The sequence below is a fragment of the Felis catus genome, chromosome E2 (genome assembly GCF_018350175.1).
Source record: "Felis catus isolate Fca126 chromosome E2, F.catus_Fca126_mat1.0, whole genome shotgun sequence".
Taxonomy (NCBI): Eukaryota; Metazoa; Chordata; class Mammalia; order Carnivora; family Felidae; genus Felis; species Felis catus.
Window position 1 is genome coordinate 430,642 of NC_058382.1, and position 19,178 is coordinate 449,819.

The 19,178-nt window shown below is 45.6% G+C and overlaps 1 protein-coding gene across 8 annotated transcripts in view; it reads right to left on the reverse strand.

Moving 5' to 3' along the window:
- The window catches only part of ZNF274 (zinc finger protein 274), a 30,149-nt gene extending 11,172 nt beyond the window's left edge, over positions 1 to 18,977 (reverse strand). The window contains exons 1-5 of one of the 8 annotated variants that reach the window (XM_006940743.5): positions 18,854 to 18,977; positions 18,294 to 18,367; positions 17,403 to 17,529; positions 16,544 to 16,639; positions 1,125 to 1,607 (exon numbers count right to left, since the gene is read on the reverse strand). In XM_006940743.5, the coding sequence (XP_006940805.1) occupies positions 1,125 to 1,607; positions 16,544 to 16,639; positions 17,403 to 17,529; positions 18,294 to 18,367; positions 18,854 to 18,977 (904 nt within the window). The other 7 variants (XM_006940745.5, XM_045045767.1, XM_019818468.3 and 4 more) reach the window with 7 other exon arrangements.
- Positions 18,978 to 19,178: the final 201 nt, after the last annotated feature.

Here is a 19,178-nt window from a genome sequence, read left to right on the forward strand (position 1 = left end):
GCAAGGGCCCTGCCAGCCCTGTCCCCTGCTCCCTTCTACCATAGACCCACCCAATTTCTCTCGGATTTTTGAACATACTGTCATTGCTCCCACTTTGGGCCTTCACAGGCAGTGCTCTCCTGCTCAGCACATCCTTCCTGTACCCTTCTGAGTTCCACTCCACACCAGGTGTCGGCTACAAGCAACTTGCCTCCAGGAGCCCCACCAGCACCCTTGGGTTCTTCTCAACCCCATCATTGTCAAATGTGTATTCATTTCTCAAATTCCCATCATTCTTACTGGGTCTAAGGCTTGTTGAGCTCATGCATCTATGAATCCTGTCTTGGTCACCACTTTATCCACAATTCACACTCTGGGAGGGGTGCCTGGCTGGATCAGCTGGTAGAGCATGCAACTCTTGATCTTGGGGCTGTAAATTTGAGCCTCAAGTTGTGTGTGGAGATTACTTAAAAAAATTAAGTTTTGGGGTGCCTGGGTGGCTCAGTCAGTTAACTGTCCAACTTCGGCTTAGGTCATGATCTCACAGTTCATGGGTTCAAGCCCCGCATCAGGCTCTGTGCTGACAGCTTGGAGCCTGGAGCCTGCTTCAGATTCTGTGTCTCTCTTTATCTCTCTCTCTCTGTGCCTCCCCTGCTCACACACTCTCTTTCTCATAAATAAATAAACGTTAAAAAATTTTTTTAAAAAGCATTCTGGGAATATGCCTATGTGACTAAAATCACGTTTTCTATTGGCTTATAGCACAGCAGGGATTCTAAAAGGATGAGAATGAACAATTTTATCCCTTAGCTTCTATCACAAGCCTGTGGAGGGCTAGTTAAAGAGTGCAGTCCCAGGCCCTGCCCAAGGGTTTCAGTAGCTGTGAGGTGTGGTCTGAGACTTTCCATTTCGGTAGATGGGTCCAGGGATACTCAGATCCCTTGACCTAGGGGCAATGGCAGGTATTTCAGCAAGGAACCATTGAAGCTCTGACTCAGGAACACGTTGGGGAGGTAGATGCTCTTGGCCTAGATGAAGAGGCATGACCCTTCCCCGACCCTTCCGAGGAAGCCTGAGTTCTTCCTCCCCCATTCTCCAAGATGCGTCCACAGGAGTGTCCCTCTCCGCCCCTCCACTGCACTTACCTTCCTCCTCAGATATCCAGGTTACATCCTCCACCAGGGCCACTGCCTCCTGACAGTCCTCTGGGTGCTGTGACTGCACCCACCTCTGGAGCTTCCTGGGCAGCGCACCCAGGAACTGTTCCAGCACCAGCAGCTCCAGCATCTGCTCCTTGGAGTGCGCCTCGGGCTGCAGCCACTGGCGGCACAGCTCACGCAACCGGGCCAGGGCCTCTCGGGGCCCTGCCACCTCCTCGAAGCAGAACCCCCGGAACCTCTGGCGTGCAGCCTCAGGGTCAGCTGGATGCTTGCCTAGCTGTTGAGTGGGCTCCCCAAGTACTTCTGGGCTTAGGCCCTCGTCTTCAGCATAGAGGGCCCGAATCTGGGCATTTCGAGGACGAGCTACCTCTTGGTTCAGTGTGAGGACTTCAACGACTTCGATCTTCATCAGGGGATTCCCAGCAGGAAGAGGATCCACTTGAGGGTCCAACTGAGCCGCAGGACACTCTGTAAGTCAAAAGCACAGCCAGAGAGATGGCCAACAAGCACATGAAAAGATAGTCAACATTATTTGCCACCAAGGAAATGTAAATCAAAACCACTGTGAGGGGCACCTGGCTGACTCAGTCAGAAGAGCGTGTGACTCTTGATCTTGGGGTCGTGAGTTTGAGCCCCTTGTTGGGTGTAGAGATCACCTAAATAAACAAAAACTTAAAAAAATATATCGTGAGATACTACTTCATACTTACTAGGATAGCTATTATCAAAGATGGGTGGTAACAACTATTGGCGAGGATGTGGAAAAACTGCTGTTGGTAGGAACACAGAACGCTGCATCATTTTGCAAAACAGTCTGGCAGGTACTCAAAAAGCCAAACACAAAATTATAACCCAGGAATTCTCCTAGGTATACATCCAAGAGAAATGAAAATATATGTCAATACAAAAACTTGTACAGGAACTTTCACAGCAGCATTATTCTTAATAGCCAAAAAGAAAAACAAATGTCCATCAAAGGAAGAATAAACAAAATATGGTCTATCCACAAATTGGAATATTACTTGGCCATAGAAAGGAATGAAGTAGTGATACGTGCTAAGCCTCGACAACATTATGCTGAATGGAAGCAGCCAGACACCAAAGGCTAATTTTAAGATTCCATTTATACAAAATGTCCAAAATAGACAAATATACTGAGACAAAGTAGATTTGTGGTTTCCAGGAGATAAGGAATTCAGACAATTAGGGGGTGTTGGCTAATAAAAATGAAGCTTTTTCAGGGAGATGATAAAGACGTTCTGAAATTAGACTGTAGTGATAGCTACACAACCTTGTGAATTATAGTAAAAACCACTGAACTGTACACTCTCAAAGGGTGAACTTTAAGGTATGTAAATTATACCTCAATATGGGAGGGGGGTGGGAAAGCAAGAGGCAAGGAGGCTTAAGAAGAGACCTGTGATGCTCTATAGGCCCACAGCTATGTACAGGGAGTAGAACCTGATCCTGCCTCCATGGGAGCCAAGAAGACAGGAAAGTCTGAAGCCCTGTGTCTTGGCACAGAACTCACAAGAACACAACTCCAGCACGGCCCTGAAATGCTAAGGAGGGCACACAAACCAAAGGAAATAAGAAAGCACTCTACAACTCTAACGAGAAATGCTAACTCTAAATGACTTGAAAGCTTTAAAACTGTCAATAGAGGGGCACCAGGGTGGCTCAGTCGGTTAAACATCTAACCGCCTCAGGTCACAATCTCACAATTCTGTGAGACGCAATTCTGTGTCTCCCCCTCTCTCTGCCCCTCCCTGGCTTGTGCTCCTGCACTCCCTCTCTCTCTCAAAAGTAAATTAATAAACATTTTTTAAAAAGTAAATAGAAAAAATGTAAATCACGGATTATGGTTTACTTCCAATTAGGCTTGTTTGTTTATAAAAACAGAAATGGTCCGGCTGATGTCAAGAGCAAATGTGCCCGCTCACACTTGCTGTTTTGAATATACCTGATTAGCACAACTCTACCTGCAAAGGAACTTCCAGCATGAACTCAAAGCCTTAGCAACTAATGCCAGGGCAATCAATGCCCGGGGACTTTCAGCTGGTTAATCCTGTTCAGGGAACTATCTGGAGAGGAAGACCACTGTAGAGACACCAAGAGAAGAGTATTTGGAGACAAAGGCCAGACAGCATACAACAATAGAACCCTGACCCCGCAACCTCAGGACTTGTTTGACCTGTTTGACCGCCAGTTTTTTTTTTTCACCCCCAAGTCAATAACCTCCAGTCAGAACCTTACTTTTTTCCGCTATAAATTTTCCCACGCCTGCCTCCCTGCCAGTCTCAAGTAAACACTAGGTGTGGTGGCAAACGCCCTGCTACAGGGGCCTGAGTAGATGGCCTCCGCATGTCCTCATTTGGGTGGTCTTTTTCCCACAGCACACGTTTCCTGAGCAGGGGTGCAGGACGGAGCAAAACTGGAAAACACAGGTAGTGCTAAAGCACCGCTCAAGAAAACGGAAAGATTCCCAGGTAAGCATTAAAAATTACGCTGGTTTTAGTGTGATCATTACAACGGAGGAAAGCTCCCGTCACGTGAAGTAAAAGAGCGCAGCAGGAAGTGTGAAGTGACCGCACCCGTGTTGTTCAAACACACAAACTCGGAAAGACCCGAAGAACAGCGGCTGCCTGCGCGCCACCCGCACTGTTAAGCAGCGGCCCGGCCGGCCTTCCAGCACCGCGGCGTCCGGGAGGGTGGCGCTGGCGGAGGCCGCAGCCACAGGTACACTGCGGCCCGCATTGGGGAAGCTGAAGCTTCCGTCCCCCTCCCACCGGGTAAACGGGACGACACCGCCCACGTCCCCATAGCCACGCCCCGATCCCCCGGTCCGGACGTGCATCACGAGCCTGGTGCCGGGCCACTACAACTCCCAGAGCCCTTCGCGGTGCACACTTCCGGAGCGGCCATGTTGAAGCTGTGGGTGCGACCCAGGCCCAGATCGGACGGCCGCCTCTTGGAGAGTTGCTGGGCTCTCGTTCCCTCCCCCGCCCCCCTTCGCGACGGCGGACGCACCCTGGGGCGGCGCCGGCGCAGCTGGAACTTCCATATACACCTTCCCGGTCTGCCAGTTTTCACCCTTCGGGCAGGCGCAGGGCGGAGGATCGCGGTCGCTTCCCCCTAAGGGAGCGAGCGCCCGGATTCCTTATCCATTTTCGGATCCCCGATTCTACATTCCTCCCCATTTGCGTAGGATGTTTTTTGGTTTTTTTTTTCCCTCCCCCTCCAAATTTCCGGATTACAGACCTTGGCTCGTCTATGGTTTCCTCGGTTTACTGGTTTCACAGATCTAACCGGTGTTGGAAATTGCTGGCACGCTCTTCAAGAAGTGAGTCAGCTCGAGGTCAGGAGTCACCAGCGATGGGTGGGGCCGGGCCCGCTGCCCCGGACGGGCCTTGGGCGCTTGGGGTTGCAAAACACGTCCTGGGCCGCGCTTTTAATCTTGGCCATCGCCAGTCACTCCTTTCCTAGTTTTTTTGTTTTTTAAACAGATTTTTATTAAAAGACTTTTTAAGTAATCCCCACCCAATGTGGGGCTCGAATTCACCACAAGATCAAGAGTCCTATAATCAAAATCCTAGTCCAAGGGATTTTTTTTCCTTGATAAAAATAACTACGTTGATCTCCTATTTCTGACCTCCTCCCCTAAACAAACTTTTCTATTAATTTTATTTGGGGGCTTGCCCTTCCCAACTCATTTATATTTATCCTTGTCTTCAGGATTTAATTACCTTCCTGTTCCCTAGGATTTCTGGGGGTTCATTTTCCCCTCCAGATTGTTGATTTAAAAGCAAAATTCATTTCCCCACTTCCAGTTAGCGTTCTCAGAGCTTCAAACTGCTCTGAGAACAACTCAGGAAGCCAAGGATGACAATTTCCCGGATTCCCAGCAGGGCTGGGCTTGAAAAGTGCCCCAGTTAGGGGATATTAGGAAGCTGGGGGGGGCGGGTAGCGCTCCCTGGCCGCTCCTTGCTGGGCCACAGGCACCATTTTGAGTAATAATCATGCATGACACTTGAAATCTTCATTCTCCACAATGCTTCACAACTTTCTAATTTCTAAAACTTTCGTTTTTTACTCCTTGGTTAATCACGCGGATTATTTTGTACTTTATCCCTCAAGAAAATTAACTGTAGGTTCTTTTCATTCTACTCCCATCCACTCCCCATTTCTAATTTTATTTCTCCTTTAATCTTGGATCATGTGTTTTGTTCCTCCTATCTTTGGGGGACACTAGGGCAATTTCTCAAAATCTTGAATGCTCATTAAAATGTTAACTCTTAACCATTTTAAGTTTCACAGCCTGTCTAGGTGTGGATATGGAGAACTCTGCCCATCCTTGTAGTGCTGGGAGCTCAGTGGATCTGCAGCCTGGCTCTCCCTGCAGTAGCAGACATTCAGGACAACATATATTCCGCAGGGTTATTGTAAAGCTCCTCCTGGGTGCTATGTGGTCAATGAGATGGGCCACAACCTGCAAGCTGATGGGTAAGTGTCATTCTAGTCACTGCAGTCCTCTGGATCATCCCCCAAGGCCGCTAAGGTAACCTTTCCTGTGCTGTCAGGAAAGTATTCACCTCACTTCACAGAGAAAATGTACTCTTAAGTTTACAGCTGGCAGAGTTGGAACTGGATCTTCAACTCACTGGCGCATAGCTCGGGCTGACTGACCCACTCATCTGTGTGGGGCTGCACAAAATAATCTCTATCAACTGCAGCTCCAAGTACTGGTTTTCTTTTCTTTTTTAAAATATTTATTTATTGGGGCGCCTGGGTGGCTCAGTCGGTTAAGCAGCCGACTTCGGCTCAGGTCATGATCTCGTGGTCCGTGAGTTCGGGCCCCGCGTCGGGCTCTGTGCTGACAGCTCGGAGCCTGGAGCCTGTTTCGGATTCTGTGTCTCCCTCTCTCTGACCCTCCCCCGTTCATGTTCTGTCTCTCTCTGTCTCAAAAATAAATAAATGTAAAAAAATAAATAAAATAAAATATTTATTTTGAGAGAGAAAGAGTGAGCTTGAGCAGGGGAAGGGTAGAGAGAGGGAGACAAAGAATCCCAGGCAAGCTCCGATCCCCCAATGCAGGGCTGGAACTCACAGAACAGTCAGATCATGACCCCAGCTGAAATTAAGAGTGGGACTCTTAACCAACTGAACCACCCAGGCACTCGCCAAGTACTGGTTTTCAATCCACCACCTGAATGACCGGTGGTGTGTGTATGTGTAGAATTTTAGCAATTTAGTCCCCTCACTTGCAACTATCTATTTAGTGGGTTGTTATACAAACTCACCCAGCCTCTGGGAAAGGGGCTTAATCCTTCTGGGCCTTAGTTTCCTCTTTCTAAGTGATTAGGTTACATAAAACCAGGAATAGCATGTAGGAAAGGATGATGGAGGATGTTTTTCTTCCTCCTCTTACAGTTTACTTCCCTGTCTGCTTCTTCCCTTCCAGGGTAAGCCATCTCCCTCAGTGCTTAGAGTTCCACAGTGAACGCTGACTAACCAGGTACACTGGGGCTACCAGTCCACAAATAGAATAATAACTAATAACAATGACCTTTCAAGATCTTGTTGGGGGGAGGGTCAGGAGGAACGCTCACCTCAGCTCCTCTCATCCCTGTGCACACTCCCTTGTTCCTTTTTCTCCTTGTCCAGAATGCCCCCAGCTTTACACCTTTTCTCCTCCTCTCCCCATCACTCTTCATCTCTGCTGGGCCCTCCATGGCATTGCCTTTGAAGTTTGTTTACCCCCATGGACTGCTGAGGATGTCAGCTGGTTCTTGTGCATCAGAAACCCTAAAGCCAGGCCCAGAAGATCTCCCAAAGGTGCTGATGGTCATCTTAACATCAAAGTCTTCGAATAGCAGTGGTTAGTTACGTGAAGACCCCTCAAGACCTGGGCTTTACACACCATAGTCCCAGTAAGCAATAGCATCTATTCTTATACAAAGGAAGTCCATACTGGGAGACTCTAAGAGCCCTGTCCAAAGCCACACTGGGGAACATAGCAGCTGGGATCCAAGCCCTGTTCTTTTATGCCCTTTACACCAAAGGCTATGCTTCCCATAGCCACTATCTTAATTTTCCTCATACGTGCCAGAGTGTGCCATACCCCCGCCTGTTAGTCTTTCCCAACATCTTCACCTCATACCCCTTCCTCATCCAGCTCTTAGCTTCTGTGTCCTCTCCTCAGAACTGTCTTCCTGAGCAGTTCTCAACTAGTATTGCCCACCCACGCCTCCTCCCGCTAGCATATTCCATTGTTTCATTTTTCTTCACAGCACTGACTGCTATCTCAAAATGTTTCATTAATTATCACCTTTCTACCTTTTCTACAGCAGCACTGCCCAATGGAGCTCTCTTTAAGGAAATGTAGATCTACACTGTCCAACATAGTAGCCGTTAGCTGCAGCTGACCAATGACCATCTGAAAGATGGCCGTGACTAAGGAACTAAACTGGTTAAGTTCATTTTAGTCTGTTTAAGCTTAATCAGTCACGTGTTAGTGGCTGCTCTGAAATGAATGTAGGCCCATTCATAAGACAGGGGCCTTACCACCATGTTCAATACTGTGACCCATCCCTGTAACAGTTCGTGGCATTTTTGCAGGCGCTCAAGAAATACTGGCTCGACATAGCCTTAAAAAGTGCCTTTTGAGTTTTTTAGCTCTCTGGATTTTCCTATATTTCTGTCATTTACAGGAAATTTCACTGGCATTTTAATTGTGTCCCACCTTTAAACTATCATGGGAGGGTTGCTATTGTTACAAAGTTCCCTTCCACTTGGGAGCCTGAGCAGTAGCTGGGAGTGCAGGCCACCGGGTAAGAGGACACCTGGTTTATACTCCTGCTTCTTTCCCAACCAGCTAGGTCAGAGACTTGCATTTCTGCTTCCAATGTATAATGGCTCCAACACTTCTCTAGAGGCTGGAATGATGGAAGGACTTAAGTCAAGAAAGGGAATGCATAAACTTAAAATTTTTATAAGCCCTCAAAAGAAGTTATTGCTTCTACTTATTTTATATCCCACTAACTTAAATTTTTTTTTCAAATAGAAATGCCTTTAATAATTTATTCCTTAACAATTCCTAATCATTTCGGGGTGCCTGGGTAGCTCAGTCAGGTAAACATTTGACTCTTGATTTCAGCTCACGGTTCATGGGTTCAAGGGCGGAGCCTGCTTGGGATTCGTTCTCTGCCTCTCTCTGCCACTCCCCTCCTCAAACCCAAAACAAAAAACAATTCCTAATCATTTAATTCATTCTTAGATCCCATTTCAAAAACCTATTAATATCTTTGTGTTAAATTGGGTATTCCTTGTGTAAGCCAAGGCTATTCATCTCTATTGTTATTTGTCACATTGATGAACTCTTATTTTAGCTATTTCAAAGGATTAGTTTAAAGTGGTTAATTGTCATGAGCTATCAATATTTCCCTTTTAATATTTTTCTCATTTTGTGCTTTACTGACAAAAATGCTATGTATACCTTGCAGAATCTGTCAACATTCCAGCCTTGTCCTGTCATTGAACTGCTCATGTTCCATCGAAATGGCCTTTTAACAGGAAGTTGGAAGATACTCACTGCCCAGGTCAGTAATATTAAGTAGCTGGCCACTTTGTTCTGAAAAATTTTTATAAATTATTTTAACATTTTTCCTAGGACCAATTTTGACAACCTTCCACTTTTCCCGAAATCTTTCCATTTTGTTGTTAATTTCTGGGCATCTAGGCTGTGTCAGGAACTGGTAACACAGCAGGAAGGAGGTAGCAGTTTCCTTCTCAGGAGGCTGTCACAGCCTGTCAGTATCTACATTCAGTGATTACCACCTGACACACATATTTGAACTTGTATGTATATATTTTTTTAAATGATATGTGCATCTGCTTATCTTTATACGTGTTAAAGATACATATTTAAGAAATACACGTATCTTGGAGACTTTCGTATCAGTACATGGAGCTGGCTCATGCATTGTTACTGTTGTACAAAGTTCTATAATGAAAATTACATGTGTTGCTGAATATGTGTGTAGTGTTATTTCCCTGTATAAGTTTTTAGCTTGCCTTTGATTTATTCTGTTTAATCAAAGTTGGTTTTGAATTTTTGTCTTTCCAGAAAATTAGTTCTTGGGTTCTTTTTTTCTTCTCCATTTGATTCATTTATTTGTGTTGTATTTATCTTTTCTGTTTCCTTAGGACTTTGAGTCAAATGTGTAGTTCATTTGTTTTCCTTATTTAATTAATAGTGAGGGCATTTTCAGGTCTTGAAATTACCCTAGGTATTATATTTGGACACCAGGCAGAACGGTTTCCAGATAGAAGGATCAAGATTACATGAGTCCTAATGAGCAAATACGTGGAGGGTCACAGAATGTATTCTTGAATAAAGGTTTACACAGTGTTACCACACTCTGCTAGGCTGGATTCCTGCCAAAATGTTTTGATAGTCACTCAAGATTCTAAACTCTTGGCTCACTCCCTAGGATGTGAGCCTTTCAGAGTTCTTAATAGCACTATATATCTCAAGATTGTCCCTTATCATCCCTTACCTACCCTCTTGTCTCAAAGCCTGGCCTTGTCTTCATAGTGTCCTCTTTGAAGACATCCTCTTGTTTTTTTTTACAATTTCTTCAATCATTTATTCACTCAACAGTTTCCTGAGCTAGAGATGGAATCATTGTCTTAGCAACTGGGGATATATATGGGAAACTGAAATAAAGACACCTGCTCTCTTGTTTCATATTTGTTCTAGGTGTTCAGATAACAGAACAAGTTGGAAAAGACCTCTTTTTCTGTTTGTATACATGTGATCAAAATTTTATTTAGAACTTGCCTTCTGTATGACTTATCTGGTATAAAAATAGGATGAGACATTTCATTTTTATTATTCAGTGTGGTTCTCTCCAGTGTAAGTTTTCTGTTTTGTTGTTCTGTCAAATAAGGTGGGAGCTAAGGCTAATGATTTGCCTGCACGGATTACATTGAGGATCTGCTCTCATAGGAGTCCTCTGATGTTGAATACAATGAGGACTCCTACTGAAGGGCTTCTTGCCAGTGGGTTCTGTGACTCCTGAAGCCTTCCTAAGACCCGATTACATTCTCATGATCCTGAGTAAGAGAGCTGTGCTTGAAAGAAACCTTTTCACACGGTCATAGTCCCTTGGCTTTGGAGTTCTCATAGGTAATTATTTGATCTAAGAACTTTCCCAAATTCATTACAACTGGGTTTTTTTTTTTTTGGCGGGAGGTGGGGGGGGGGGTGGTTCAAATATGAGTTTTCTCAAGTCACAGTGAATCAGGCCAGAAGCCTTTCCTGCTAGGATCATATTCCTGGGGTTTCTACCCTGTTTGAGTTCTCATGTCAAAAAATTCATGCACATGAGTTCCTCCATTCAAGGTCTTTGCATGTTAGTCTCCTCCCATGTGAGCCTTGGTTAAAGGCTGAATGAAAACAGGCCTTCTCACATTAAACACATTTTTTCAGTCTTGTTCTTGAATGGATTATCCTTTGTATAAAACAACTGATTTTCTACATCCCCCGTGTCTGCTTTATAGCCCATATGAATCCTCTCAGACTACACAAGGGATGAATGAAATCTAGAAGAGGATTTTCTTCTCTTCCTTCCAAAAAACAATCTTCTTGTAGATGTTATTTTTTTCTACTAAAGTTTTCACTGATTTGAGTATTGCTACATTCATATTTGTATGGCTCATCTCTCCTGCTTCATTACTTGTCAAGTCAAAAAAGTTAAATGTCTTGCAGGCTTTCCTATAATCACGATCTTCAATATAGTGTCTTCACCCTATTGCTTATCAATGATTAAATCTAGATTATATCTCAAGGTTTTTTTTTTTTTTTCCAATTTTTTTTTAATGTTTATTTATTGTTGAGGACAGAGAGACACAGAGCATGAGCATGGGAGGGGCAGAGAGGGGGAGACACAGAATCCGAAGCTGGCCATAGGCTCTGAGCTGTTAGCACAGAGCCCAACCTGGGGCTCGAACTCACAAACTGCGAGATCATGACCTGAACCAAAGTCAGATGTTTAACCTACTGAGCCACCCAGGTGCCCAGATCTCAAGTTTTCTAACCAAACTACACAGAATGGCAATACTTCCTTGAAAGGACACTGAGCAGTGGCTAAAGGTTTGAGTGCCATCAAATATCGTCCACATTCCTGATCTTTGCAGCATCTTCCCAAATCAGTGCCTTCTTAAAAACAAATGCCCTGGGGCGCCTGGGTGGCTCAATGGGTTGAGCATCCGACTTCAGCTCAGGTCATGATCTGGTGGTTCGTGAGTTCGAGCCCCACGTTGGGCTCTGTGCTGACAGCTCAGAGTCTGGAGCCTGCTTCAGATTCTGTGTCTCGCTCTCTCTCTGCCCCTCCCCTGCTCATGCTCCATCTTTCTCTGTCTCAAAAATTTAAAAAAAAAATTTTTTTAATTTAAAACAAAAAAACATTAAAAACAAATGCCCTCTGTCTTAAGCACTTATTACTAAGTTTCCCTTCTGCTTCCACCAATGTCTGTGCTGCCATTTTTGCTATCAGGGACAGCTGGATAGCCATACAAAATGAGTTGCCTCAGAAAGGCTGAGCTTTCGACTTAAACTCAGTCCCTTGAGTTAGGGAAAGGCACAGCTACACTAGTGATGGGAGACAGACCACTGCTAGAGATGGTTGTCTCATCCAATGGTAAATAGAACACGCTATTCCAAACATCTAGGATTCCCAAGTCTTTATGCACTGCTGGGACCTCCTTCTCGAGTCCAGAGAGGTGACTCAGCTGGCTTCACAAACCTGTACTTGGATGTCTCTCAGTCCCTTCTCATTCATACTTATTTAACAGAACCAGTCAAGACATGTGACAATTCCACAAACTCTTGAATCTAGGTGAAAGCTATTAGGGAGTTCTATGTAAACTGTCTAAAAAATTATTTCAACATAAAAAGTAAAACCAGGGGTGTCTGGGTGGCTCAGTTGGTTAAGGTCTGACTTCGGTTCAGGTCATGATCTTGCAATTCGTGAGTTCAAGCCTCTTATGGGGCTCTCTGCTGTCAGCAAAGCCTGCTTTGGATCCTCTGTTCCTCCCTCTCTCTGCCCCTCCCCTGTTTGTGTGCATGTGCTCACTCGCTCTCTCTCAGAAATAAACATTACAAAAGTAAAACCAAAACCTCTATTTCTACCCTTCAAAAGTTTTTGCCTTTGCCAGATTTCCTCGTATTATTGATTAAAACCAAAAATTCAGGAGTAGTAATTTTTCTTGTTTCTTCTTTTAAAGTTGGATGTTCATATATAGAAAAAGAACATATATGGTAAATGCATACATTACAAAGAATACTCACAGGAAATCCCTGAAGCCTTCACCTACGAGAGATTCTTGGCAGCTTCCTTTCCTTTGACCATTACTCACCTGGCCCCAGTGAATCCACTATGAATGGGGAGAAGCCGATGCCAGCTTCTCCCCAAACCCTCTGCTACTCTCAGGCCAGGTGACCTCACTTCTTCCTTAGGTAGTACTACCACGGTAACCTGCCTTACTTCCATCTGCATCCTATTAAGTTCTTTTTTCCTAAGCACCTGCAGTGAGCTTGAAAAGCTGTACCACACATCTGCCTGATAAAAACCAAACTACCTTCACAGTGAAGGCCCTGTGTGTTCTGCCAAACCTAACCTGCCTGTCAGTATACCTCAGTTACCTCCTACCAGCCCACTGGGTGACTCCATGTTCCCTGAATGTGCCAAGCTTGTTCCATTTTCATGGTCACCCCAAATGCTGTTTCTGTGCTTGGATGCTCTCTTCACCACCACTCTTATAGGTGTGTAGAATTCTTTCACTTTGGGGATTGGCTTAAAGCTCACCCCTGCAGTGCCCCTCAAAATACCTCCTCTAGTGTAATTATTCATTGCCCCCACTTTACACTCTTTCCCTTTTCAGTATTTAACCACTACTCATCTTTACAGAGTTATATCTGGGGAACGTGTTTGTAGAGGTCATAATGTATTAGACTACGAAGTCCACAGTATCAGGGATTACTTTAGGTCTTTGGTTTACTACCAAAGTGTTTAGTATACTATATGGAACACAAGAGGAGTTCCACAAGTATTTGTGAGGTGTAAAAGGGGAGGCAGTGGAGGGAAAACAACATGTAAAGGACTCATTGTGACAGAGCAGAGAGGAGTCAGGCACCTGAGGCCTAGTCTGTAATAAAATGTAATAAAATGTCCTTATAAGCCTCTCTGGAGGCTCACTCTGGGTTATCACCTCAGAATCTCCTGGCACCTGTCAAGCCAACTCTCCCTGAGACGTACAGAACCACAGGTGCCCCAAATCCCTCATGGCAACTAGATTCAGGGACCTACTGGATCATCCAGAAGTACAAGGTTGGAAGGTCTGCCAACACAGGACACGGGATTTGAGCTTCAGGGAGGATGAGACACAGACCTGCCACAATCAGAGCCACAAGACAGGAAGGGACTTTGGGAGGCTAGATCACAGGGAACAGCCAGGGGGAAAAGACACCATGATGGGTGGATACAAAGTGCTTGTGTTGCTGGGGACCTTCCAGGTGACATATAGTTTAGTGACCTGTGCTAATGGATGTTAGAGAGGTTTTCAATGAAGAGGATGAAAAGAATGACTCTATGGAAAAGAAAAACCACTAATACTGAACCATCAAACTGAGTTCAGAAAAAGGGCTCAGAGATTCATAGAGATGGCAGTCTATGTTGTGGCAAACAGAAGGACATCACCAAAGATGGGGATCAGGTGCAGATTTCGTAGCTGAATACTACCAGAAGCAGGTAGTTCCAATGTCATTTGCATTAGAACACAGAAAACAAAGGGAAGAAGAGAGCATCCAAAGTTTTCTTTACAAAGCTGATAAAGATAATCGGGGCGCTTGGGTGGCTCAGTCGGTTAAGCAGCCGACTTCGGCTCAGGTCATGATCTCATGGTCCGTGAGTTCGAGCCCCACATTGGGCTCTGTGCTGACAGCTCAGAGCCTGGAGCCTGTTTCAGATTCTGTGTCTCCCTCTCTCTGACTCTCCCCCGTTCATGCTCTGTCTCTCTCTGTCTCAAAAATAAATAAAAGTTAAAAAAAAATTTTTTTAAAAGATAATAAACACAAAAAAGAAATCCACCCACCTCCTGAACCTAATTTATGAATATGGATCTGTCTGTGGATGCCAGCAGCTCTTACAAGGGCACTTCTACATTTATTATGTCACTGTGTTAACTGTTCAAAGGAGAAAATCACTATGATCACCTTGGCATGACTATTAGGGAAAACGGGCTATTACTGATTTTCATTTATTAGAAAGGGCTAGATGACTATTGCTTTGTCCAGATAAAACTGACTTGAATCAAAGCAGAGTCCAGCATCATGCTTGTCAAGACCCAGAAACTTTCCCATTTAGGTCACTCACTCTTCACACTCTCAACTTCAGTGTTTTGGAAGTACCAGCTGTGACAAAGGTCATTATGTAACTGGGCAAGAGTAAAACAATACTAATACGATTGCCTCCTCCTTTATACTTGCTGGTAAAATGACTGTACTGAGAAAACTGAGGCTCTAGTAAGACTGTTATAACTAATAAGAGAACTTAACAGCATGACAGGTTCATCTGGACCAACTACGCAAGACTGCAGAGGATTAACCTGAGCAGATTAACAGCAACCACTACAGTGAAGCCCAACAGCACTCAGAAGGCCTGACATAGCACAGTGAAGCGAGATCCCTCTTTGTACACTTGTGCCAAAACTCGACTAGGCCAATTCTGCATCAAGGAATTCTAAATGCAATCATGCTAACAGGATTTTCTTAATGAACCCCTGACAAACTGATGTCAAGCACTCATCTTGCAAACCAGGTGGGTGAAAATAGTTCATAGTTTTTTTGTTTTTTTGTTTTTTTTTTTTTTTAGAAATAATGAGAGGAACTATCATTTATCCAAGTTATAAAACTACCATATGTACAGCAGTATGTGTACTCAGACTAAGATCAACGAAGCAGAAGGGACCAAGACCGAAGCCTATGCCCAATAAGTACCATGGAAATTTAGTCTGTAATAAGGACGGTGTTTCCAATAAGCAGAAGAATCTAGTCAAAATTTGTTGAAAGAACATATGCTCCATACCATATACACAAAGAAACTCCAGATAAGTGCAACAATCAGACAAAAACAAACAAACAAAAAACCCTGAAATATAAGAAAGTATTTATGAAATCTGCCTATCTATGAATGGGATAGGAATAAAAACAGATCTGAAAGGAAAAATACCTAAATTATATAACTTCTTTATGAAAACTAAATTTAAAGGTAGAAGATAAATGGGGGTGCCTGGGTGGCTCAGTCGGTTAGGCATCTGACTTCAGCTCAGGTCATGATCTCATGGTTCGTGAGTTCAAGCCCCACATTGATCTCCGTGCTGACAGCTCAGAGCCTGGAACCTGCTTTGGATTCTGTGTCTGCCTCTCTCTCTGCCCCTCCTCCGCTTGTGCTCTCTCAAAAATAAATAAACATTAAAAAAAATTAAAGGTAGAAGATAAATAAATGTTGGTCTGGGATATTTGTAGTATCAATACCCATAATTAATACAGAGTTCCCAGAAAGAAGAAAAAAAAAAGGGAAAGTATATAAACTCACCAAAGTACAAATGGTCCATAAACATAAAAATATGTGTAAGCTTTATGAGGGAAATGTCAACAAACTAAACATAGTATCAGATCTGCCAACCTTAAAAAGATCATTAAAAATCACTGGCAATGAAGGGGAAAAAGCTTTCATGTAATTGAGCAGCTATATGTATTTTTTAGAGAGCAATCTGTTGCTACCAGATTTTTAGCTTCTATCTTGGTTGATTCTAAAATTCTATTTTAAGAAATCCTACCTGCAAAAACAAAAACAAAAAACACCCCAACTTGAATATGCAACAACAAAAAATATGCAATAATGTTTTTTGCAACAACCTGAAAGACTATCAAGAAGAAACATCAAATGTGGACTACATAGCATCTGTTAAAATGGATACAACAGGCCTGTTTGTATCCAGTAGAACACCCCCAAGTCATAAACATATTCATATACACACATGAAAACATCTATAAAAAAAAGTCTGGCCAGATGCACCAGTTACTGGTGATCACATGAAAGAAGAGTAGTAGAGCAGAGAAGCCCCTAACAGTCAACTGGCCACTGGTAACAAATTCTCATTAAACCAAGTAGTATGCCCCTGACTCAGACCAGAGGAAGAAACAGTCTGATTCAGCATGTCTGAGCTAGTCATCACAGCACCCCATCTGGGGGTTTCCCCTGTCACCTTGTTTTCTAAGACACCAGTCCCTGACTAACCAGCCCATTCCCTGCCAGGACTCCCATGGGCCTGGGTCTCACCTGAAAAGGTGTCTTGAGGAATTCCTCTCTCCACCGACCAGAGCGCTTCCTCCTCCTCTAACTGAGATACCACATCTGGCTTGGAAAGCTGATGTTCTGCCCAAGGGAAAAGAGACAGGGCTTGGGGGTCTGTGTTCTGGAGAAAATGCATTCCTCCTGTGGCACATGCTGTCCCTGAATTCTTCCCTGCAAGGGCATGACTTCTGGTCTACAGCAGTGATGATAATGCAATCCATCCCCTTTGTCAGTTACTTGCCTTCCTGGACTCCCTTGCCAATAAAAGTGGCAGTGGGACCCCAGTTCTGGCCAGCAAGACACAAAGGGAAATCTGTCAGCTGGAGACGTTAGGGCCTTTTTTTTTTCTTGCTAAATAATGGCAGGTGTGAGAAGAGAACTAGCCAGGACTGCCCCTTCGCCTTCTTTCTGCCCTGAACATGGATATGATGTTGGGTGCCTCAGCCATGCAGACACTAACATAAGCGTGGAAAAGTTCACACTAAGCACAGGGAAATGGAAGGGATCAGTCTTCAATGATACTTCTGATCTGTTGGGACACTGACCCCACATCCTCCGGAATTGTTACAAAAATGAACATCTACTACTGTAGCTGGAAACATTCCTGATAGACCTAGCTCCCTAGCAACTCAAGGCCTCTGAGGGATGGACTAGGCAGCTTTAGAAGTCATGTGAAGATGCCCTTTCCCTACAGGTACAAAGTAAAGCCCTCTCCCTCAGACTCCAGGACCTTGACAATTGCACTCTGATCCCTGCAGCCTGAGCCAAAGCAGACACACACTTCAGAGGCACCACATTCGTGCTGCAAAGCGCAGATCTTTATTGACATGAAGGCCATCCTTACCCACTGAGACCAGGTTCCTGTAGTTCTCCAACATCACCTCCCTGTACAGGGACTTCTTTTCGAGGTCCAGCAGTCCCCATTCGTCTGAAGTAAAACCCAAGGTCACATCTTCAAAGGTCACTGGTTCCTAAAACCCACAGGTTTCTGTTCAGCCAGGGTCTGTCATCACCCACGCTGACAGGAAGGGAAAGGCTGACCCAGCACATGAGGGCACAGTCTACAAGATGACCTGAAAGCATTCCCGACGTCTCGTGTGTTTCTGCGTTTGTCTGAAATTGAGCAAACCCAAGCTTGACCCTATTCAGGTCACAGCAGGGAGGACATGTGAAGCCAGAGAGAGTTCTTTATTCGCTGAAGATCTCCCATTTTTTATTAACTTGGACATTCCAGTACTAGTATTAGCGTCTATGCGTCTTATTAGGGAATTCTGCGAGCTGAATCATCACACCCAAGCCTTCAGCTCCCGTCCATCGCCTAGGCTGCTTCTACTTCCTTCCCTGGTCAAGGATCCATCCTCCTCTATCGTTTTTTTCCTAGTGATAGAGCTCTCATCCCCTCCAGCTTTGATGCCAAAATGGCTACTGAAATGTAAATATGAACCTAATCCCTACTTAAACCTGTCAATACCTATCCTCGATACAGAGGATAAATGAGTCCCCCAGAACCTGACCTGTACTCTAACCATTCCCTTGGAAAGCTAAGCAACCAGCGGTTCCTCCATTCAGCAAAGTCTCTCATGCCCAGCTAGTCTCTCAATCCTCCCGAAGATGCTCTGGAGCCTGAAGGCATCTCAAAGGAAGGTGGCATCTCACTACCACCCTGCCCCCCCCACCCCACCCCCCACCCCCGATCCCGGGGTAGACTCAGAAACTCAAAGAAGCCTCTACTCACACGAAACCAGGCCGTCGGAAGCCCGGAGGCCATACCTTCCTTCTCCTCGACGTACCTCGTGGGAGTGGGCAGTCCTGAGAAGGTCGAATTTGGGAGGTGGAAGGGGTGTTAGGTCTATGCGGAAGGGAGCCCCCTACTTAGCCCAGAACCGGCATCATCAATGTGAAATAACAGGTCCACCCGCCACCTAGAAAAACGCGCTGAAGGGGTCGTCTCCACCTTCTCCCCGACGCCTGGAGGGCCGGTTTCCCCCTGGTCAAGAGGAGATCGTCCTCATACCTTTCTCACCCAGAGGAAGTTACACCCTTCCCTAGTCCGCACGCGCCCAGAACGGGTCGGCCCACCTTAAGCCCCACGCCTGGAGGGAGTTGTCTTCCCTTTGGGCCCCGGGTTCCCGACCACACCGCCCCTTCCGGCCCCGCAGCAGGAAGACGGCAGGCAAGACCGGCCTTGGACTCCAGAGGTTGGCGGGGAAGGGACTGAGGCCGCACACCCCGAAGAGTGGCCCCGGGATGTCTCCGCACAGCGCCCGACGGGAGCGGATTTCGCGCCACACTCACCCAGTGCGCGGCGCACAATGGCGACCGTCGGCCCGCGGCGAAATGCGTCAGCGCGCAGGGCCGGACTACAACTCCCAGCCACCCCTGCGGCGTGCCCGCCCGACCTCTCCCAGGCGGCGGCCATGTTGGCCGGCCATCTCGGATGGCAAGCGAAGCCTGGGCGGGCCGGAAGAGGGCACTCGCCAGAGACCCTTGGTGGTCCAGCTGGGTCGGGGTGGGGGGGGGCTTGAGTCGGGTACGCCAGGCCGCGGGGCCTCAACACTTTCCCAAGCAGCGGCGCAGGCCAGAACAGAGTCGTGCTCCGCCACGAGGGCGACCACTCGTG